Below are 24,181 nucleotides of genomic sequence, written 5' to 3'. Positions count from 1 at the left end.
CTGGCCCAAGGTCACCCAGCAGCTGCATGTGGAGGAGCGGAGACCCGAACCCGGTTCCCCAGATTATGAAACTACCACTCTTAACCACTACACCACACTGGCTCTCCGAATTTGTTGTGGCTGTCTTCCCTGGTCACTGGTGCATGGAGACTTTGCTAGCAGAGGTTTACAATGGGATTGTTCATAACAGCCACTACAAAAAAAAAAAAAAGTTCCTAGTCAAAATATGGAACAAAGGGATTATTATGACATTAAGATTCAGGAACAGAACGTAACTGGGAAGAGGACCAAGAGTCAAAAGACGGCTAGAAAACTGCAGGCATTCGAAGCCAAGCTTTTGATTGACAGTTCCAAGTTACTGAAGCAGGAAACCAGACTTAATGAGCTGCAAGGTCAGTTAAGAATATGCTAGGCGGTGGCAGAATAAAAGAAAAGAAAAGAAAAAGAGATCCATGCAGTTTACTATCTTCATAGGAGAGGTTTACAATGCTATAGGTAACTGAACAGAAACCTATGTCTGACAAGAGGGATACAATCTACTTGCTTTCTTAAATCCTCGATGAAAAATTGATTTTACAAAATGAGGACCAACCCCCCCCCCTTTTCATTTTCTTTCTCAAACTATCAGGACACGTCAAGCTGAGAATACCACTTGTTAAAAAAGAAAAGCGACACAACTACCCTTCGTCTGTGTTTAGTATCGAACAAGAACCTATTGTTACGAAGAATCGGAATGCCAACCCAGCAATCTGAGCGGAGACAAATGCGACGAGGTGACGGATTGTTCTGGAACCAGTGGCAGGCAGGTGAAGGATGGCTGTCTTTGGATCAGCGTTCAAGCATAAAACCCTTCATAAGAACAATTACTTCTGATGGCTACAGCTGTTCGCAGCCAAAACCAGAGAGAATAAATATTTGCAGTTTCTTTTCTTCAAAATGCCCCTTAAGCAGCTGATGATATACAGTTGTGTCACAGTTAATTATATAATCTTTCAGGTTCCCCATCCTTAGAGAAATCGTATTTGTGAAAGTGGAAGTATAAAGGTGTTTTGGGTTGTTGTTTTTTACCCAGCCTATCCATATGTTGCTTACTGTAAGAAATAATAAAAGTAACAGTAATACTACTACATGGGGTAACCTTGGATCTCAAACGCCTTGGTTCTCAAATGCCGAAAACCTGGAAGTAAGTGTTACGGTTTTCAAACTATTTTCAGAAGCCGAACATCCGATGCGGCTGTCGGCTATTGTTTCCGGGGCACTTGCACCAATGGGAAGCTGTGCCTTGGTTTTCGAACATTTCGGAAGTCAATCGGACTTCCGGAACGGATGAAGTTTGGGTCTTTTGTTTTTGCTATTTATTTTGCGTTTTTGAGGCTTTTTCGGTTAATTTGTTTCTGTGTGGAACCCAGTTCAGCTACTGATTGATTGATTGATTGTGCGACTGCGGAAATGGATAAAAGCCCCCCATCCAAACAATGACCATCATCAGTGCAGGTAAGAAAAGAAAAAAACAATTTTAATTTTTTTATCATCTACAATACTGTCTTTATTTATTTTATAGTAAATTGCTTTCGTTTTATGGATCAATGGTCTTGTTAGATATTAAAATTCGTGTTAAATTGCTGTTTTAGGGGTTGGTTTTAAAAGTCTGGAACGGATTAATCCATTCTGCATTACTTTCTAAGGGAAAGTGCACCTCGGTATTGGAACACTTTGGTTTTGGAACGGACTTCCAGAACAGATTAAGTTTGAGAACCAAGGTACCACTGTAATAGTATTGGCAATACTACAATTAAAAATACTAAAATGTGTTTTTAATTTATTCCATACTGCATAGTGACTTCTGAGTGGCCTACATTATTTGAATATAGACCAGCACAGTCAAACTAGCGATAATATCAGCCTTCTTAGAAGCAACTATCAAGACAGCTTCTGTATTTGCCCTCACTAACCTTACATTGCAGCCCATCTGTTATCATCTAAATAGTCTTCTCTTCTCAGATATTTTACTTTAATTGAGTCTGACTGGTTACAAAGATTTGTGTCAGCTAATGCACTGTTGGCTTTTTTTTTTCTTTCCTGCAAACTGACCAGAGGAGCACAGTTTCTGAAGTCTTCAGTCTGCCAACATATTCCCAGTTGCTACACTTGAGAACAGGTCTGAACTGAACACAGATTTTAGTATACCAATATTATTACCCTTGAGGCCTTTCCCCACTTTTTTCTTCTCAGCAGGGAAATGCCATTAATGATGTCATTAATGACAGTAATCTTATCTGACTCCAGTTCTCTCTTGAAGCCCCTTCTCCACCCCCACCACCCCCAATAATAGCAATTTTTCTTTCCCTGGTCAGTCATGCAGATGTTTTCCAATGCCTTCAACTGGAAAAACAAGCCATTTGATGGCAATACTTGTAGGCTGCCTAACACTTCTGGAATCTTGTTTTTTATTATCCTACTTTGCAAATGAAGACTATATCCCAAAGTAGCTCACAGCAATTTAAAGATAACTACAAATAACAATTTAAAAGCGGTATTGATGTGGGGGTGATGTACATAAATCAAAATATAGTGTAAGTCCTGCCCTAAAGGCTTACAATCCAAAAGACGGGACACACTGAAGGGGAAAAGAGAGAAGGCGTGACGAAGACTAGGGAAATCAGTTTTGACAATGGCAGAATAAAGGGATGGGTTGCTAACAGGCATTTTTTCCAATTGAGACTAGGGCTGGGAGATATCTGGTTTTCAACATCACAATATATCACCAGCTGAACATCACAATATACCAACATATCATGATGTGTGAAATAAGGATGGAACTGTGTAGAAGCAAACAGTAGGACTGGCCGATACCTGGTTTTCTACACTGCAATATACCACCAGCTAAACATCGGGATACATCATCCCCCACACTGTAATACTTGCATAGCACACCAATGCACGCACAAAACATGATTTAGACTTCAAACCGGTTCTGAACGATCTATCTCCTGGCCCTAGCACACATCTTGATTCGTGATATATTACTGGGTCAAAAATTTTGCAACTGATTTCACGATGGCAACTTCAAACTCGTTTTGCATGACATTATCACCCATCCCTAATTGAGTCCCGATTATTGGTACAGTGGACCCTCTGGATACGAACTTAATTCATTCTGGGGGTCCGTACGTACCCTGAAAAGTCCACAACATGAGGCACCGCTTCTGCACATGTGCACGCAGCGAAACCCGGAAGTATACACTTCCGGGTTTGCTGCATTCACAACCCAAAAGTTACATTACCCGAAGGTAACGTAACCCGAGGGTCCACTGTATTCTTGCTAGGATGGAGGTCCTTGTAAATATACAGTGGTAACAGAGGCCAAAGTGGCCTTCCTTTGAACAGTACAGTTTGGGATTGCCTTATCAAACGGCAGCTTGCCTTTTTTACGGGAGTACCCATTCTGGGAGTGCCACACAAGAAGCCCCTCATGCGCTCAAAGTGCACGTTACAGAGATATGGGGGGGACTACACTAGAGCAGCCCATATTACCATTTTAAGAACTCCATGCAAAATAAAACTGCATCTCTTTTATATGCCATGCTGTTCTCATTACGCCGGCCGTTAATACCAGCTCTTCTTTATCTTCCTCTTTTTACAAGGAATTATTGCAGCTGCTCAAACTGCATTTTGTATATGGCTGCCATATGTGCAGCTCAGACCTCCTACAAACCAATTGTGATCACTGCACAACTGATCCTGGCTGATGACTCAACGCCATTCAACACAATTTCTGTCTCTCATAAGCATCGAAAAAGGTGCCGTGTTCAGGTATGACTCACGCTTGAGCCTCAGGAGTGCATCACTGCTATTCGGATCATCCTTGTACCTATCCTGTTGTCTGGATGAAAGTTACCAATTTCACTGTTTAGTATTTAACTGTATGAATGCAAGCATCTGATACATCTGGTGAATACATCAGGGATAAGAAGCAAGGGCCATTAACCTAATTATTTCAAGGTTTCAGAACAACATCTCTGATGAGGTCCAAAAGCTGTTCTGGAGGTTTTCTTAAAAGGATGCAAAACCTAGCTCTTCCAAAAGCCTTAGAGCTAGACCTGTGGGACTGTTGACACAGAGTACACTATTTTCAGTGGTTTCTTGATGAAGAGACTGTGTTTGTTTGTTTGTTTTTTTACATAGTTTTGCTGCCACTGTTGTATGGTTTGCTTTGCTGGAAGCCACACTGAGCCTCAGAGAAGAGAAATTCCAGTTTTTTTAAATAAATGACAGTCAAACCTCATTTTTTGGACAGGATGTGTTCCAGAAGCCCATCCGCAAGCTGAAAATGATGCACGTCGAAGTGCCGTGTCTGCGCACACACGTGGCACGATTTAGCCTTCTGCGCATGCACAAGCGGCGAACCTGGAAGTAACCCTTTCCGGTTTGCCACAGATGTTTGCCAAAGTGGATGCAATAGGAGGCGGACGCAGAATGAGGTTTGACTGTAATAACAAAGCAACTACAACCAGTGTATGTCTCTCTGCCCCATAGGTTTGACTAAAACCTGGCTTATCCTCCAAGGGAAATGCACTGTTTGAAGTGTAAAACTATGCATAACACCTCAGACACCTGGGCTTGGTGCAGATTCAATGCTTGCTCCCTAGAAACCATGATTTGCTCATTAAGTCAGCCAGAAGTGTGTCCCAAACACTAACATGTAAATGAGACCATTAGAACCCAATGCTAAATGTACTAAGGATCTATGAAATTAACAGAATTTACTTGCAATTGTGTCTTGGATTGAAGCATAAGCAATTTTTCATTACGTAGCATTACACTACCAGGTAATTTTTGTCACAAAGGAAAAACCATCAGACAGCCACATCTATTGAATTTCCCATATTTAGAAGGCTCAGCTTAATATATTCAGCTTAATATTCCTATATTAAATCAGGATCTGCTTCTTTCCTTTCTTAGAAGCCCACAACAATTTTCAGGGATTTATCAGTGTTAAGACGCTATTAATATTACTCAAGAAGCTTTCCAATATGCTAGACATCAACAAGTGAAACCTTTATTATCCTGTTTCCCTATTCTCTGCAGCTTTGAAGGCTGAGTAGTCATCTTGCTAATGTCACGCAAATGTCCCAGATTTGCAGATGCACAAACAGAATGGATAATAACTGGCGCAGTTTCCTAGACTATACACCCCTTCCCATAAACAGAGGCAGGGACTCTGGATCAGGCAATTTCAAGAAATAAAAATCTTCTCAGCTGAGCACATCCGAGTAGTACCAAAAGCAGGCAGATGGAATATCATTCTTGTGAGCACGGAGGCACATTATAAAATACCACACTGCTGCCCTCCAGACCTTTAACAAGGCGCACTTCTTAATTCAGTGGGGGTCAGAAGTTTAGCTTACTCAGCAAGAATAACACTATTAAAAGCTACTGCTCTTTCATGTCACCACAATTCACACTCGTACATTCCAACTCTGGCTAACGCAGGTCAGTGAAAAGAACATGAAGGGAGAGAGGCGGGCACTTCAGCCTGCATATTTTAAAACAGAATTTATATGTGCTTTGAAAACAATCTAAAAGGATCAATCTAGATTACGAATCTGATGAAAGCATGCGCAGCAAAAGAGATGGATGGACGAGAGCATATAAAAGCAAGCAAGTCAGAATCTTTCTATTGATTTCCAGGCAGACAGTGTAAAGCACTCTGCTGGTGCCTTATATATCATTGCACAGAATGAACTACTGTTGCGCATACAACTGAAGCATGTTAGGATTTATCATCAGCTGATGTGCTGTAGGACACTTTTGAAATGGAATTTCTTGCTTCCAATACAGCAGCTATTAAATCACTAGTAATTAAACACTGCTCAAGCAAACATGAGAAAACATCTGTAACAGCACCCATTCCAACAGTTCTGATTAGATAATATCCTACGTCAAAACCAGCAATTAGGCCAGCATGTACAATAATTCCATCATTGATAACAGTAAATTCAGGCAATAAGAGATTATCTCACAGAATTTATAATGGAAAAAATCTGCCCATGACAAATAAAAGCTTTTTCTGATGCCTTAATTTTAACAAGAGTCATCACACTTCCAATTATTTTCCTGACCAAAGTTTCATCTCTTAATTATTTTCAATAAATGCCTGCTTATTCATCAAGCAACAGGTTGCCTTATTTTAATTAATGTGCCTTATCCATGAAACCTCCATGGACTGAACTTCCAATTCAAAAAACAAATTCTCCATGGACTGAACTTCCAATTCAAAAAACAAATTCTCATAACTGTTAACATCACCAGAAAATGTATTCATGCAGCACAAATCTTTTTTCTTTACAATAAAAAATTAAAACGAATGCTCAGGAAATCTCCCCACATTAAATACAGATTGCCTGTACAGGGTATTGCATAGAATGTTTTAAAGTATACAAGTGTGAGTTTCAGATATACTTCTAAAATTGTATCACTTTTATAAACACTTCCTCCTGCACCATTATTCTGTTACGCTGTAAACCATTTTATTTTTAAACAAAGACATTAAATATCTAAAAATACATCCAATCTTATCCTAAAGGTTTATAAGCCACTTGGTACAATCATGTATCAAGAGTTTATTTTATTTAAAATGTAGCTGGTTTCACGGGAAGAGATATGATGGGAATTTCTTCCAGTTCTAACAACAAACAGTACTGTATAATATGACTAACAAACTTGTGAAGCAGATGCAACATTCAAACAAAATGGGAAGAGAAACCACAACTTACCTTCCTCGGTTTCATGCCATACAATCCCTTCCAAATTCACACTGGTCCCAGGTTCACATGGTCCAAGGCATTCAGGTTCCGTTACTATTCCAACATCGCAAGTATTCACACCCACTGAACGAGTCCGTACCAAAAGTTGCTCAACTGGAGCAGCAATGTTGGATGAAGATGGGGAAAAGTAGGAAGGCAGAATCTGAGGTGTAAGACTACTGGAGATAGGAGGCGGAGGTGCAGGCACTGTAAAGAGGGGGTCAACCTAAAAACAAAAACAAAGAAAGACACAGTCTGTCATATGCTGAAGGTATTAGGAAATATTGTGTTTATACACACACTGAGTTCTGAATACAGCAATTCCACACATTATGAAGCAGTACCCAAAAAGTCACATTATATCAAGATGCGCCAATCAAAACGTATTTTGTTATCCTCTTAAAATAACTATGGTCACTTAGGAAATTTTGTCTTCAAACTCTGTCCGTGTGACCACTGAGTTGCCACCCTGTATTAGTGACTCACTGAATTATTATCTTTTAGACCAGAGCTTGCCAAACTGTCTGTTGCGACACATCACTGTGTTGGCTGCAGTGTGTAGGTGTGTCACACAAACGCTCCCGTGCTCCTTCCAAGGCCAGAAAGGGGTTCCCTTCCAGTTTGCTAAACTCAGTAAAACTGAATTACAGTCATACCTTGGGTTACAGACGATTCAGGTTGCGTTTTTTTGGGTTACGGACCGCTGAAACCCAGAAGTACTGGAACGGGTTACTTCTGGGTTTTGGCGATCACACATGTGCAAAAGCGCTAAATCGTGCTTTGCGCATGTGAAGAAGCGCTGAATCGCAACCCGCGTGTGCACGGACGCGCCACTGCGGGTTGTGAATGTGCATCCCACGCGGATCACATTCGCAACCAGAGCGTCCACTGTACTGCAAAACTGAATTACTGTGTTGCGGAAATGAGGCATGTCTAAAAAGTGTGTCACCAACAGGAAAAGTTTGGAAAGCTCTGTTTTAGACATTCTGATCGCTCGCTTTAATATTTGCTCCCAGGCTTTTCAGATGCCTAAGATCACGAACCAACTAAGACATCAACAGTAATTTGAGGTAGCATCTTATGTAGAAATGACTTTTAAACGTTTATTCTCTAATATGGGCTCCATTCTACTATGACTATGAAAAATAAGTTGAGCCATCTTAGAAATTGTCTAAGTTACTGTGGCATGAAATCATCAGACACATGAAGTAAAACGAAAAGGCCTTTGGCTATGTGGAGACAGGAATCTTGTGCACACTGGAAGTGCAGGCGTGGTTAAGGGGGACAACACTAACCCCACCTAAGTAATCCCAAAGTCTGTATGTGAAAGGTAAAACTGGAGAATTGGATGTAGAAGAACTATATTCTTTCCCTTCCTTCGGAGTATCTTTCCTTGGAAAAACTAGCAGCTGAAAATACAATGGCATAATGCATGAGTAGGCAAACTAAGGCCCGGGGCCCGGATCTGGCCCAATCGCCTTCTAAATCCAGCCTGTGGACGGTCCAGGAATCAGCGTGTTTTTACATGAATAGAATGTGTTCTTTTATTTAAAATGCATCTCTGGGTTATTTGTGGGGCATAGGAATTTGTTCATTTTTTTTTCAAAATATAGTCTGGCCCCCCACAAGGTCTGAGGGACAGTAGACTGGCCCCCTGCTGAAAAAGTTTGCTGACCGCTGGCATAATGTAACCTGTGTACAGTCAAACTTCAGTTGTCAAACGTAATCTGTTCTGGAAGACCGTTCAACTTCCGAAAAGTTCAACAACCGAGGCATGGCTTCTGGTTGTTTACAAGAGCCGCTTGCACTCAGGCAGAAGCTGCGTCGGACATTCGGGTTCCAAAAAACATTTAAAAAACCTGAGCATTTACTTCCGGGTTTTCAGTGTTCGGGAGCTGAAATGTACGATAACGGAGGCATTCGGGATCCGAGTTTTGACTGTACTCTAAACAAACACAGTACACAGACAAATGGGACGCAATTTACGTTTCCTACTGAGACCTACCGATAATCTTTATTAAAAACCTGGAAGGCAAACTTATTCTATGCTGGTTAAAACTTGACGGCTGAATCTCTAGGTTTGGCAACTACCTGACCCAAAAAAAGGGAGGGATGAAATAAAGCACAGCAGAGTACAGAAGCTCTGTACTTCTGTTATGTGTTTATCCTGCTGCCATCAGACTTTTAAGATGTTGGCAGCGTTAAAAGAAAGGGTGCGGGGGGAGGGAAAGCTTTTCAACAAGAAATCAAGCATGCAGGCGAGTGAAAACCAACTGACCTCAAAAACAGCTGTTCCTTGCAAACTAGTCATTGGATAAGTAAGGACGAAAAACCCCCAATATTTATCTTTGAACTACATTCAAGACACAGGGCCAGAGTTTGCACTACATGAGTTTTGGCTGCCGCACAGACTTCTCATAACAGAGGCCCTCCAGCCTTCTTTTCAGTAACGCAAATGCACTTGGTTCCTGTGTTTCCCCCAGCATTTATCCAGATGTGGAGCAACACAGTGTCAGCTCAAGCTATACCCCCTCATAGATAGATAGAACCCTGTGAAATTAACGGGTTTTTTAAGAGATCCAGTAGGGGGTAGTTGGTCAACAAGTGAGTTCAAGGTTCTGTTGGACCACAAGGATTTGGAGAGACCTCTCAATCAAATGGTTCCCTGGGTGACCTTGGACCAGCCCACCTCACGAGGATGCTGGGAGGATAAAATGGCGGAACCACATATGCTCCTCTAAGTTTCTTGGAGAAGAATGGGTTACTAACATTAAAAATGACAGATTCAGCCTTGCAATATGCAGAGATGGCAAAACTGACGGCACTGATAAAAGACACAAATTTAGAATCTTTTAAAGAAGACTTTTTTAAAGAAGGAGAAAAAAATAGCGGGGTATAAATGCTGTAAATAAATAAACACTGTGTTTATTAATAAATGTTAAGACACTTCAAGATGGTGTCCTAGTCACAAAACATTTTGCTCTTCAAAACCAAACAGGACTGTTTCAACCACGTTACTGTAAGAAACACTGACATAGAGACAGGCAATGTTTAACTTTCTGTGCTGCCTGAAGGAGTTCGATGTTGCTACAGAGATTAAATGCTCTTATACAAAAGAAGGCGGCGTAACGGAAGAATTGTGAGGGATGGCAACAAATGCACAAAGTATAACAAGCCAGTCTTGATTGAGGCCTCTGGATTAGAAAATAAAAGAAGCTCTGCAAAATGACAAGACACCAGACACTTGGTCATTCTAGAGAAATGTGTCTATGTAAAATTACAAGTTTCCACATGTGGATTGATTCCTCAGTACCAGGGAACTCTGCATTCGGGTTTCAGGCTTCATATTGCAGTGCCAGAGTTTGGAGAAGCAGACCTAATAGGTGGTCACTGAATCTACATTTGGCAGCACTGCCCATATCTTATCAAAATATGTGAATTTATGTTCCCAAAGCACAGTGCCGCTCACACAATATGTTGATAATATTTTAGGGGGGGGGGAGTTATGATGCACTTATGGTCTCCTGGATAAAGACCACAAGACAGAATCCCGAATGTGTCATGCATACTTAAATTTCTCTAAATTGTACCCATGAGCAGAAGTAGCATTAAAGAATTAGTCTACTTCCTCTAAATGTCTTAAAACTTTGTGAAATGGTCTACTTTCTCAAAACAGAAAGAATGCTTGGAATTCTAGGATGGAATAGTTGCTGCAATGAGCATCCTATTTGTTTATGAATCCTCTGTGCTTATATTGACTTATAAGTAAAGAGAATGTTGCTTGAGTAAATGGCCTCAGCCCAGTATACCTGAAGGAGCATCTCCACCCCCATCGCTCATCCCAGACACTGAGGTCCAACTCCGAGGGTCTTCTGCTGGTTCCCTCACTGCGAGAAATGAAGTTACAGGAAACCAGGCAGAGGGCCTTCTCGGTAGTGGCATCCGCCCTGTGAAACACCCTCCCTTCAGATTTTAAGAATTGCACAACTTTCAGAAGACATCTGAAGGTAGTCCTGTATCAGGAGGGTTTCAGCGCTTAATGTTTTTACTACGTTTTTTGGATATGCTGTAAGCCGCCCCGAGTGACTGGGCAGGAAAGAAGAAGAAGAAGAAGAAGAAGAAGAAGAAGAAGAAGAAGAAGAAGAAGATCATCTACATATGAGAGACACTAACCCGGTGCAATAGTGTTTCATGGGAACATCAAATCCCTTCCAGCCCTAAAATGCTATGACACTAAAGGAAAGAGAGCGAGGCAGGCACAGAGCAGTAATGCTAAACAGGAAATATTGCTCAGTGGATTTTTGATGTCTAACATACACATTCAAGTGTGCAGACACAACACACGTTACAGACCTTCCTAAATGGTACCAGCTCAGACGACAAAAAAGAAGAAGAAGAAGAAGAGGAAGAGTAGTAGTAGTTTGGATTTCATATCCCGCCTTTCACTACCCGAAGGAGTCTCAAAGCAGCTCACATTCTCCTTTCTCTTCCTCCCCCACAACAAACACTCTGTGAGGTGAGTGGGGCTGAGAGACTTCTCTGAAGTGTGACTAGCCCAAGGTCACCCAGTTGCTGCATGTGGAGGAGCGGAGACGCGAACCCGGTTCCCCAGATTACGAGACTACTGCTCTTAACCACTAATCTCAAGGTAGCCAAAAACAAGACCCCCTTGAGCATGAAAAGCTAGCACGTCCGGAGAAATGCGCCGGAGTGGGTGGGGAGGAAGCCAGTGTGCCCACACCAGCAGTCATAAGGAATACACCGTCTACCATGTGATACTTTTACACCTTTGAAAGGGGAACCATTTCCTGAGTCAGAAGTACATGGTGCATCCCCAAGTTTCAGACAAAAAACATGCCCTGATTTCAAACGTGCCTCCTAATTTCAAACGCCACTCAGAATGTTGCTGGTATTATCGCTGCTTCTTCAAAGACCACAGGGTTCACAAACCCAATACAGTGGTACCTCGGGTAAAGTACTTAATTCATTCTAGAGGTCCGTTCTTAACCTGAAACTGTTCTTAACCTGAAGCACCACTTTAGCTAATGGGGCCTCCTGCTGCTGCTGCGCCGCTGGAGCACGATTTCTGTTCTCATCCTGAAGCAAAGTTCTTGACCTGAAGGAATATTTCTGGGTTAGCGGAGTGTGTAACCTGAAGCGTATGTAACCTGAAGCGTATGTAACCCGAGGCACCACTGTATTTTGTTTTATTTGGTTGAAAGTCCCCAAAAGAACTCGCAAGGCAGCATACGAGGGCTGAAAAGGCCGAAGCGGGGAAGGCAGCCATCTCAAATGGGGGGTGGGGAAGGGGAAAGGTACACAAGTCTAACATCTGCTGGTGGCAGTCTGTCAAGCTGAGGAAAGTTAATGTCAAGAACAGACGCTTTGCAGTTCCTCGCTGTTATTTTTGCATGATTATTCCCAGGTGTTAGGGCATGCTGAGCAGTAGCCTTGCTATTTATCACAGAAGAGGTTCCAAGGAGGAGAGAGAGAGAGAGAAACACACACGCTACACTTGAAGGCAGGTTAGTTGTACAGATTGCAGCAGTTCTATACACAGGCAGGCTTAAAACCCTACAGAAATATGCGGCAACGTTTTCTCTCCTCGCCTTATTTCACGAGCTTTTGGGGACCTGATTAGCAACGAAAGCTACCAAGTTTCAGAGTGTTGTGCTTGGCAGTTTTCCATTGCCCCAGTGTACGCTTGCATCAGGCGGCGATGGCCCTTCTGTACTAGAAAGCTGATGGTGAATATCTGTCAATAAATAGACTAAACGCCCTAGTGAGCACTTTTCGTTCCGAACATGATGCACACACTAACCGTCCCCACCCCAATAACTCATAAAGAATAGGTCAGAAAAGGAATATCACCATTACTAGGAAGACAGCGGTGATCTTTCCTTTATGTGCACAGATACTCCACTATTTCCTTCTGCTATTCCAGATGCTAAAATTAAGAAGGGCATTAAAAAACAACAACACCCGGTCTATCCGATGTTCTCGCAAATCTCCAGAATTACAATCCTGGAGTAATAAAATTCCACCTCTCCTGTAGGGGATTTCCTGCCCAGCAGGGTGGATTCCACTATATAACACAGGAGTTCCTGTAGAAAAGACACTCCTTTCCTGCTGGATAGGAGGAAGTGAAGAGATTCAAATGCCAGATTTCTCCATCTCCTGTGGGAAAGCCACTTACACGCACACACACAAACGTCTAGAGCAAAAAAATAAAAAGGAAGACATTTTGAGCCATTTGAACTCATGTCCCATATAAAAATAAAAAATCTGATTAAAAAAAACAACTAAATAAATACTATCCTAATTACAAGATTTCAGAAGTATGTGTCTATGGATATTTATTTCATTTCCAACTTCTACCATATTTTTGTAGGCTTTGTTCCAGAAAAGGCTCTTGCTTTTATAGATGGCATTTAAATAAATGAGCAATCCTTTAATTCAGGGTCCAAGGAACTAAGGCTGCGTACATGCTGCACGCATATAGTTTTTCTCCATCTGGGACTAGTCATGCTTACTCTCAACATGCTGCTTTCAATCAAGATTGATTCTAGATCCTGGCATCCACAACCATGGATGTGGTTACTTGGAATGAGGTCACCGAAACCATATAACACCGGTCCTGAAAGACCTACATTGGCTCCCAGTACGTTTCTGTGCATAATTAAGTGTTGGTGCTGACCTTTAAAGTCCTAAATGGCCTCGGCCCTGTATACCTGAAAGAGCATCTCCATCCCCATCGTTCAGCCCGGACAGCGCCGAGGGCCTTCTGACGGTTCCCTCACTGTGAGAAGTGAGGTTACAGGGAACCTGCTGAGTAGTGGCTCCCGCCCTGTGGAACGCCCTTCCATCAGATGTCAAGGAAATAAACAACTATCTGACTTTTAGAAGACACCTGAAGGCAGCCCTGTTTAGGGAAGTTTTTAATGACTGGTGTTTTAATGTCTTTTTAATATTCTGCTGGGAGCTGCCCAGAGTGGCTGGGGTGACCTGGCCAAATGGGCGGGGTATAAATGGTAGATGATGATGATGATGATGATGATGATGATGATGATTGAAAACCCTCCCCTTAAATCGGTTATCCATGCCTTTCCATCCCTGCACATGCCCCAGGTGAATGAAAAAAGTGCTGGTTGCAATCTTGGTACATGCTCACCTCACCCCACATAATAATTGGGCAGGTGTGGATACAGCCCGCCCCACTTCCAGGACTGCCTACATCTGCTTTCAAATGGAGACGAGGTAATACAGATTTTCAGTTTGATTTGAGGAGCAAAAATTGTGCAAGGAATCTAGGTTTTGTGTGAACCACACAGAAAATAACAAGCACGCTGTTCCCAAATAAAATGTGTCTATATAGCATAAGTTCCACTAAACCTTTCCTGTGAATATAAACCTCTCAAACTGGGAATATAAGGCCTCCTTTGCAAAATAACAAACTATGGCCTTTTAAACTCTGTATCAGATATATATTATTATATATATTTTTCTGTTTTTATATTGTAAACCATCCAGTGATGTTTGGATTAAGGGTGGCACAAAAATTTAATAAATACATAAATAAAATAAATCTCCCCAATGGGATCAGGTTTGCCTCAATGGTCGGATGTTTTCACCACCCACTGAAGACATACCCTTTGACCCATACTTTTTTCTAATATTTGCTATTCTGATGATTCTACAAATTTGGAGGATGTAGTATTAAATTAAGTCAGAGTAGACCTATTGACAATAATGGACCTAACTTAGCAATGTATGTTATTTTCAGTGAGTTTACTCTGAGTAAAACTTAGTTGACTGCTGCCCTGGGTGATTATTTTTATTAACTATAGTTCTGTTTCATTACTGTGTGAGCCACTTTGATACTTCTTTCTGTAGATGAAAAACAGTACAGAAATACAAATACAGTGGTACCTCAGGTTACATACGCTTCAGGTTACATACACTTCAGGTTACAGACTCCGCTAACCCAGAAATAGTGCTTCAGGTTAAGAACTTTGCTTCAGGATGAGATTTCTGTTCTCTGGCGGCGCGGCGGCAGCAGGAGGCCCCATTAGCTAAAGTGGTGCTTCAGGTTAAGAGCAGTTTCAGGTTAAGAACAGTTTCAGGTTAAGAACGGACCTCCAGAACGAATTAAATACTTAACCCGAGGTACCACTGTACACAAAAATGGAAATGAACTGATCCAAAGGTCCAGGAATGCAACTGTGATCATAGGTACCATTGACTTCCCTTGCCCATTGAGTTCAGCGAGACTTACTACCAGGTAAATGTGCACAGAATTGTCTCTATCACACACACATCCACATAACCTGCGCTTCCTCCCAAAAGAGCCCATGAAGACAAACAACAAGTAATAAAATATCTTTAAAACAATTCCAATACAGATTGATACTGGGTAAAAGCTCAACTTATAAAGCTTGTTGAAAGAGGAAGGTTTTCAGCAGCTAATATGTGGTGTGATGCCTAAAAGGAGGTACGTGGAATCATGGAATCATAGAGCTGGAAGGGACCCTGACGATTATCTAGTCCAACGCAGGAATATGCAGCTGTCCCATAGAATCATGGAATTGTAGAGTTGGAAGGGACCATGAGGGTCATCTTGTCCAACCCAGTGCAATGCAGGAATCTTTTGCCCAATGTGGGGCTTCAACCCACAACCCTGAGGTTAAGAGTCTCGTGGTCTGCTGACCAAGCTATCCAATCCGAACCTGCAACCTTGACATTATCAGCACCATGTTCCAACCAACTGAGCCATCCAAGTCAAGGTTCACTTAACTCACAGAATCACAATTTCGTTTTGCTTTCCTTTTGACTACAGTGGTACCTCTGGTTGCGAACGGGATCCGTTCTGGAGGCCCGTTCGCAACATGAAAAGAGCGCAACCTGAAGCGCCGTATCTGCGCAGGTGCATGAAGAGCGATTTAGCGCTTGTGCGCATGCGGCGAAACCCGGAAGTAACCCTTTCCGGTACTTCCGGGTCACCATGGGACGTAACCTGAAAGAACGTAACATGAAGCAAACGTAACATGACGTACGACTGTATTCACGATGATTAGAAATACAGTGGTACCTTGGTTCTCAAACTTCATCCTATTCCAGGAGTCCATTCAACTCCTGAAACCATTCGAAAACCAAGGCGCGGCTTCCGATTGGCCGCAGGAGCTTCCTGTACTCAAGCGGAAGCCGCATCAGACTTTCGGCTTCCGAAAAACGTTTGCAAACTGGAACACTCACTTCTGGGTTTGTGGCGTTTGGGAGCTGATTTGTTCGGGAGCCAAGCAGTTCAACAACCAAGGTACCACTGTATTGGGGTAACAACACTTCTGTAACTCTACCTGATTAAAATAAAAAAAGCAAGGAATGCCATACTATGTGTGATCAACCATTACACACACACACACAAAAAAACCACCCCTCTGTGTGTATTCTCCACTGCTTAGCATTCATTACTTACTCTGCTCATCAAGGGGCGAAACGCTACCACACTTCATAGAAATTTCAATGTTTTGCCCAGCAAAATGTAAATAAGCCCAACCTAAACTCTTGTAAAATCATGAAATGCCGCTGGCAGTTTTATCAAAGTGTGTAGACGTGTACAGAGCCTTTGAAGAAATGAAACTGCCGTTTAGCAAGTGTGATTTATAAGCAACACTGATTTTAGCTGGGAGATAACACGGCTGTCTAATCATTAGTAGTCAGACAACAGCCATGTGAACACATCAATTATGGGCCAATGCCAAAAGCCCTTGAGATCCTGGAGATTAACAGCCAATCCTCTGTTTTACAAGTTCACATCAAAAAGAATATTAATAAGAGGAGGGGCAATGTGAAAGCCTGTCAGACGGATGCAGCCACCACAACAAGGCATTCCTCCCCTCTCGCTGTGCTTCGAACTGGCCCATGAAAATAGCTGGCATCAGCTCCTATGCGGGGATCTGCCAATTTTCAGAAAATGTTTTCATTAACATATGGGAAGTTGTAAAAGGCTGCAGCAGCTCTGCCTTGTGTATTAGCAACAGCAATGCCTTTTGTGCCTCTCGCTTTAAAGCACAACAATTACACAAGATTAGTTCTTATTAAACCCTCTGGAAAATAAAAGCCCATCACAAATATGAGAAATGTCACCCTATCCTTTTCAGACAAAAATCAGGCGGCTTTGCAATCATCATAAATTGAGTTGTCTCTTAAGCATGCATTTTACAGTATTGGCAAGTGAACTGAAATGACCCAATAAAAACGACCCAGTTTGAAAGTCTAGGGTCAGAAATATATCAAGGTGCCAGCATGATTTTTAAACCTTGACATCAAATATATTAGATGCTAGCTAGGTGTTCACAAGACTTGAATAAACCTAAGGGTCATATTGTCTGCACTGTATTAAAACTATAGTACTGTGTTTGACCGAATATAAGCCGCACTTTTTTTCCAAATTCCGACCGTGAAAAGTTAAAGTGCGGCTTAAATTTGTGACCTTACAAAAATTGGCTTTTACGATATCACTGCTGAAACAGACATACGGTAAAACGGAACGGGTGTGAGAGCCTGAGGAATTTTAAGGGAGCGGCTTATATTCGGGTATTGTCTTTTTTCCCCCCCCCCCTTTGAATTTTAAAGGTGTGGCTTATTTGCGGGTGCAGCTTATATTTGGGCCAATAGGGTACTTGCATTGTCATGTCTGGAATTCATTTTAATTGACTCGCAGTATACTTTTTACTGTATACCGCAAATCACTTTGGCGCCTTTAGTGAAAATCAGCTTACAAATGTCTAGGAAATGTATAGAACAAATAAGTACAGTGGTACCTCAGGTTAAGAACTTAATTCGTTCCGGAGGTCTATTCTTAACCTGAAACTGTTCTTAACCTGAGGTACCACTTTAGCTAATGGGGCCTCCTGCTGCCGCCGCACCGCCGGAACACGATTTCTGTTCTCATCCTGAAGCAAAGTTCTTAACCTGAGGTACTATTTCTGGGTTAGCGGAGTCTTTAACCTGAAGCGTATGTAACCCGAGGTACCACTGTATTTCAAATTACAGGGCTGCATTTTCCTAACCCCCATTCACTTCCACATCCTTTTGGGGCACAAGTAAAGCCAGATTTATCTGACTGTTCACAATAATCCTTTGACTATGCTAGTCTTCCCAAATTTTATCGTTTTGAAGGGTTCGCCTATAAGATATCATCTATTTTTAGTCGGTAACTGATATTAAAATACAGCCAGAAGCCTCCCATGCATATGACTGCTTGTGGTGAGGGAAATCCTCATAACAGTGTTGGCCAACGTTGTGCTTGCCAGATAATCTGGACCTCATCTCCCATCATCCCTGACTATTGGCCATGCTGTCTGAGTCTGGTGGGAGGTATAGATGCTCACAGCATCTTACAAGCTTTGCTTCCTCCCCACTAGCCCATATGAATATGCCTGACATAAAATAATGTCAGGAATACTAGCCCTTTGCTTGCCCTCATCTGGTGGTCTAGTCATCTCCAAGTTCCCAGTGTGCACCATTCTTGTGACTTCTGTTTGGGCACCCTCAGTACTGGGGTAGGTGCAGAATGGAGAGGACCAGAACACTAGATCAGGCTCCCCCAAACTCAGCCCTCCAGATGTTTTGGGATTACAACACCCATCATCCCTAGCTAACAGGACTAGTGGTCAGGGATGAGGGGAACTGTAGTCCCAAAACATCTGGAGGGCTGAGTTTGGGGGTGCCTGCACTGGATAAATAAAAGTGAGGACCAATACCTCCCATTACTGGAAATGGCTGGGCACGTTGCTCTGCAAGTTTGGCACAGGGACAGCATAGTCAGGTGGGGAAAACTATGGAAGGAATACAAGCCAGTGAGGTATCCCTCAGCGAGGATATAATTATATGCACAAAGGGTTCCACATAGCTCAGTTGGTAGAGCACAAGCCTCTTAATTTCAGGGTCCTGGGTTCAAGCCCCACATTGGGCAAAAAAGTTTCCTGTAATTGGGGCTGGGGTTTGGACCCTCCCGGGCACTTCCAACTCTACAATTCTATGAAAAGTGAAAGACTGTGCCAATAGAAACAGAATTGCGACCATGATTCCTCTTCAAAAGCGTCACTTTCTAAATAAATTTTATTTTGTACTTAACCTAACTTTGCCGTTGATGTGTCTCATACAGAAAAAAACCACATGTTAGAAACTGTGGGGGAAATCTATGTTAAATCCATCATTTCTTGCTCTGTAACTGAGTAGCTATGCAGCTGTCATCGCATGGCACTTCAGCTGTGCTGAAGTGACGCTGACTAAACCAAAGGCCTCTTTCCGCACTTACCATTTATAGTGGTATAGTTGCAGTTTGGTACAAAGTTTCCAACAGCCAATTTGCAGGTGATTGTCTGCAGCTTTGGTCCCACGCTGCTGTTATTAGAGAGTGAGTGTGAGGTTTTCTTTCCATACTGAGGGTGGGGTGTGCCTGAATTAGGAAAGGGTCTTTGGTTGTAATCCCATCCTTATATACCATCATATTCCTCTAGCCAGTAAGTGTCATGGGTCATGAGCTTGCACATACAAATAGCCCCTTTGAAGTGTGTGTGTGTGTGTGTGTGTGTGTGTGTGTGTGTTTAATGCCTAGTATTCTGAAATTCTATTTTTTAAAAATTAATTTTTATTGCATTTTCAGTTTTATCATAATCACAATTTCCATAAATAATTCAATAAACTCAAACCTCGCTCTATTCGAGCATTGACTTCCTCCCACCCCCTTTTCTGACTTCCATACATATTTACTTTATTCTTAGCATTTCTACAACAACTTTTTTACCTTCTCTCTTGTTTTTGAATTCACCTCTTTAAATGTAAATCAGTTCCTTATATTCTCTTTACAAAACATTTCAACTCAAAGCTACAAACGTTTTCAAATGTTTACGTTGTTCTTTCAAATATACTATAAATTTGCTCCAGTCCTTTTGAAACAGTTTAGTATTCTGAAATTCTAATCTTGTGGGAGTAGGGAAGGGGCCAGCAAACTTTTTCAGCAGGGAGCCGGTCCACTGTCCCTGAGACCTTGTGGGGGGCTGGACTATATTTCAGAGAAAAAAATGATGCAAGGGCACCACGAGCCCCTGTGGCTGCTTACCTGTGTCTTGCGAGCAGCAGGGGGCTGGCGGCGGCGGCAGGACAATGAGCATCGCGAAAAAGGGCTCTGGAGAGGGGCTGCTTAAAATGTCGGCCGCTCGAGCGCTGCTGCTGCTGGCACCAACCAAGCCCAGCCCCCTTCCTCCTCTAGGCAGGGCAGGGAGAAGCCAGGAGGAGGGAGGGAGGAGGAGGCGCTGCGGCCATGCGAGGGAGAGGGAAAAAACGTGCGCGCTGGCGATCCATACGGCGATTTCTGGACCATCCGTGGGCCAGATCCAGAAGGCAATTTTGCCTGATCCGGCCCACAGGCCTCAGTTTGCCTACCCATGGAGTAGGGAGATTAGAAGGTGACTTTACAAGCCTGCATAAGCATTTGGTGAACCTGGCTGTTGTGCGAAAACTGTGCCTGCTGCTAATGACTGCTGCAATAAACAGTGATTCAATACCATTTTATCTGTCTTCTATATCTCACAAACTGAGAGCTCAGAGGGAAGTGGAGGAAGCTATTAATTATTATTACTACTGTTAAGTGAATTTATATACCGCCCCAAACCCAGAGGTCTCAGGGCAGTTCATAGAACAAAATCAAAATATAAAACCACAAAATAGTTAATCAAAATAAAAACAACAACCCAATAAGCCCCTCCCAAAAAACACCATGTTTTAAAAGGGCATTGGGAAAGTTAGATGTTTCCCAAACCATGGGCACCAACTCTCAGCTCCTCCACACATAAATCTGGACAATGTTTGTAGTTCCACTTTAGCTAATGGGGCCTCCCGCTGCCGCCGCCACAGTGCAATTTCTGTTCTCATCCTGAAGCAAAGTTCATAACCTGAGGTATTATTTCTTGGTTAGTGGAGTCTGTAACCTGAAGCGTCTGTAACCCGAGGTACCACTGTACCGATACCGAGAATACATTCCAGATCTTTCGCAAATAAATATTTTTAAAAACCCAGCCGCTATACCACTATGAAATGTAATGGCAGAAGTTGCCTAAGCTGAGAATTCAGCTACCTCAACTAGAAAGCAATTTTGTGCTCACTGAGCATTTGAAGACAGTTGCTTTTTTAACTTGTATTCCTTGGGAAGAAACAAGTCACAATATTACTGCTAGGGTGTTTATTTATCCTCAAGTGACAGAAGAAAATAATTATACTATCAGGGTGGTAAAGTCAATGTTAATTCAGGATTCTGTGGTTGCTGGTGTAGGTGTGTAATCATGGAGCAGAAACTTAACTTTGGGAGGTAGCAATTCTCAATGAGTGTCCCCCCCCCCCCATTATGCTTCATCATTTGCTATCTGAAGTCACTCACAGATCACTGAGCCCTGGCTATTTTGAACTCCATTAGCCTACCCAAGGTTGTTAAGTAGCAATTACATAAGCGAGCACCAAGAATTTCTCCCGTGCGCTTGTTTGCAGGAGGGTAGTGCAGGAATTAAACAAAATAATCAATCCGCTAAAAACCACTCTATAACGCTTCCTAATAATGATATGTTAATGAAATATATTGGCTCAAATTACAGGGGTCATATGCAGCTGTTGAACTCAATTTCCAAGGCTATCTATGTCACCACATTTCTGGTTTATGAAGGTTTTCAGTACAAGGTGATGAACACTAAACGCTAATGAAAGTAATCATCAATGACAAGATTGCAGCTTTGTATACTGAAGCAGAACAAAACAATGCACGTTGAATTCTTTTGAAGGCTAAAAGGATCTGCATTATGGCATGGCATGAAAGCAAAGTCATATTGGAAGAGCAATTCTATACATGTTTATTCAAAAGCAAGTCATGCTGAGTTTAATGGGGCTTATTTCAAGATAAGTGTGCATAGCCTTAGTACACTACTGCTGCTCTATATGAAAAAGCATATTCTATTCTTAATCCTACTATCACAATCCATTTTATGTTAATACAAGCATCTTGTCAATGCTGAATGCTAACAGCTTTTACATCACCAGCTTGGTGGTTGGAAGGGAAGGGAACGCTCATAGAGCAGAACCCCTGAAATATGTTTCGATCACACGCTACAGCCATGAAAACCTTAAAAAGTTTGCAGAATAATCCGGGACAACATACATTGCAGATTCAGTCTTCAAAGTAAATCCTGGTGCTGCAAACAAGCATAAAGCTTGACCTAGCAGACAAATTTCACAATTCAAATTATGACAAACTAATATCATCAAGAAGACAGCCCAGGCTAATTATTCTAGTTCCCACCACCATCTCAATCCTACAAATATACAGCACCCAGATCTGCATAGCATAATGAAAGGTGGTCTACAGGCACGTTTGGCAAATCCGCACTGTCATCAACTCCCGCCCAGAAACCTACGTCCTCACTATGGAAGGATGTGCGGATCCAGAATTCGCCTCCACGGGCAAAGGTAAAGGACTCCTGGATGGTTAAGTCCAGTCAAAGGCGACTAAGGGGTTGCAGTGCTCATCTCGCTTCAGGCCGAGGGAGCTGGTGTTTGTCCACAGACAGCTTTCCAAGTCATGTGGCCAGCATGACTGAACCACTTCTGGCGCAACGGGACACCGTGATGGAAACCAGAGCGCACGGAAATGCAGTTTACCTTCCTGCCATAGTGGTACCTATTTATCTACTTGCACTGGTGTGCTTTTGAACTGCTATGTTGGCAGGAGCTGGGACCGAGCAACGGGAGCTCACTCCATCACTGGGATTCGAACTGTCGACCTTCTGATCGGCAAGCCCAAGAGGCTTCATGGCTTAGACCACAGTGCCACCCGTGTCCCTTGGCCTCCATGGTCACCTGTGAACTCACTATTAAGACCGTATTCATGGCAGACAATCTTATACAGCTACAAAGTAAGAGGAAGACAGTATCATCTACTTTGCAAGTAGCGTAGTTACCCAACTATTCAAAAAGCTTCTGTTAAGCCACCCATCCAGCTCAATTTCCTTCATCTGGGAAAAGAAATGAAGTAACCTTATAATGCTGTGTAGGTGAGGTCACCTACCCTGCAATTAGCCCAATTGTTCACAGCAACTTCCTGCAGCTGCCGTGAGTCACATAGGCTGAATTGAACCTTTGTGAATGGCAAGCTGAGACAGTTGAACCCCAGTGGTGGAGTCTTTGCCACCTAATCATTCTGGAAATGGAGACCATTAGGCACCAAAACAACAGTCAAACGCTTAGTTAACAACAGATGCAATTCTAGTTTTCCATATTTAGAAAACACCTCAAGACCCCCTGGGAAGAATCACACATCCTTAATGATGTAACCTGGTTTTGCAAAAACTGTAAATTCAGCAATACAGAATTTCAAGGAATTTGTACTGTTTTACTTAAACCGAAATGTGATTTCATGAGCCAAATTATGGCAGGAGTGCTTTAGCCGTACACCGCTAATGTGATTTTGACCACTGTGATAAGCCTGCCAAAATGACAAGGACAAATGCTCTTAATTGTTTATACCTTTGCCATACTTAAAGGTAGCTGGCAAAAGCTTTGGTTAAATACTGTGTGTATATATATTAGTACCTAAAAGGGACCAAACTATATGCTGATTAAAATATGCTGAGCATTTCACATGGCGTTTTTTTCACCTTTGCCAGAGGTTTGGATACTACATTCTGTAGCATATTTATTTCATTTATGCAGCAAGTATTTGGCCTTTATTCAAACCCATGTAATTTACTGACCAGTACTCCACCACAGAATGTCATTTGAAAGCTCTAGAAATTTATTAAGAATTAAAAGGCAGTTACCATTGTGAATACACTGTTTTGGTGGTTGTTTGTGTGTGTGTGTGCAAAAATATTCTTTAAAAATGATTTAAAAGCCTATGCTGGCATTCTAAAAACATTTACAAAAATAGAAAAATAAAACCATAGTACTATTTACTAACTGTGGAGAGTCACTAAGAGTCACAGTCTCAAAGAAATAAAAAGGGCTCCTCTCCAAGTTAGACTGTCATCCACCCCATAAATATCAAGCAACGCTGAGTTCCAGAAGCTATCATACAAAAGGCTCTGCCTGACATTAGCCCTACATTCCAAACAGAGAGAATCAGGAGCAGGGGATAGCCACACCATTTGGGCTATACAGTGGACCCTCAGCTTACGTTACCTTCGGGTAATGTAATCCTTAGGTTGCGAACACAGCAACCCTGGAAGTGTATACTTCTGGGTTTCGCCGCATGCGCAGAAACACTCTGTGCGCCGCACATGTGTGCAGAAGGGCACCTCCGGTTGCGAAGTTTTTGGGATGCGGCCGGGCCT

At 42.3% G+C, this 24,181-nt stretch overlaps 1 protein-coding gene across 4 annotated transcripts in view; it reads right to left on the bottom strand.

The window, feature by feature from the left end:
* The window catches only part of ZNF608 (zinc finger protein 608), a gene marked incomplete at its 3' end in the record, with an annotated part of 130,374 nt that overhangs the window by 66,401 nt on the left and 39,792 nt on the right, over positions 1-24,181 (bottom strand). For all 4 annotated transcript variants that reach the window (XM_081880307.1, XM_081880306.1, XM_081880308.1 and 1 more), the window contains one exon: positions 6,777-7,032. In XM_081880307.1, coding sequence (XP_081736433.1) covers positions 6,777-7,032 — 256 coding nt within the window. The remainder of the gene's footprint in view (positions 1-6,776; positions 7,033-24,181) is intronic.

This window comes from Podarcis erhardii (assembly GCF_964252035.2).
Source record: "Podarcis erhardii genome assembly, chromosome: 11".
In the NCBI taxonomy this organism is placed as follows: domain Eukaryota; kingdom Metazoa; phylum Chordata; class Lepidosauria; order Squamata; family Lacertidae; genus Podarcis; species Podarcis erhardii.
The sequence above is the reverse complement of the archived record's forward strand: the minus strand, read 5'-3'. Positions and strand labels throughout refer to the sequence as shown.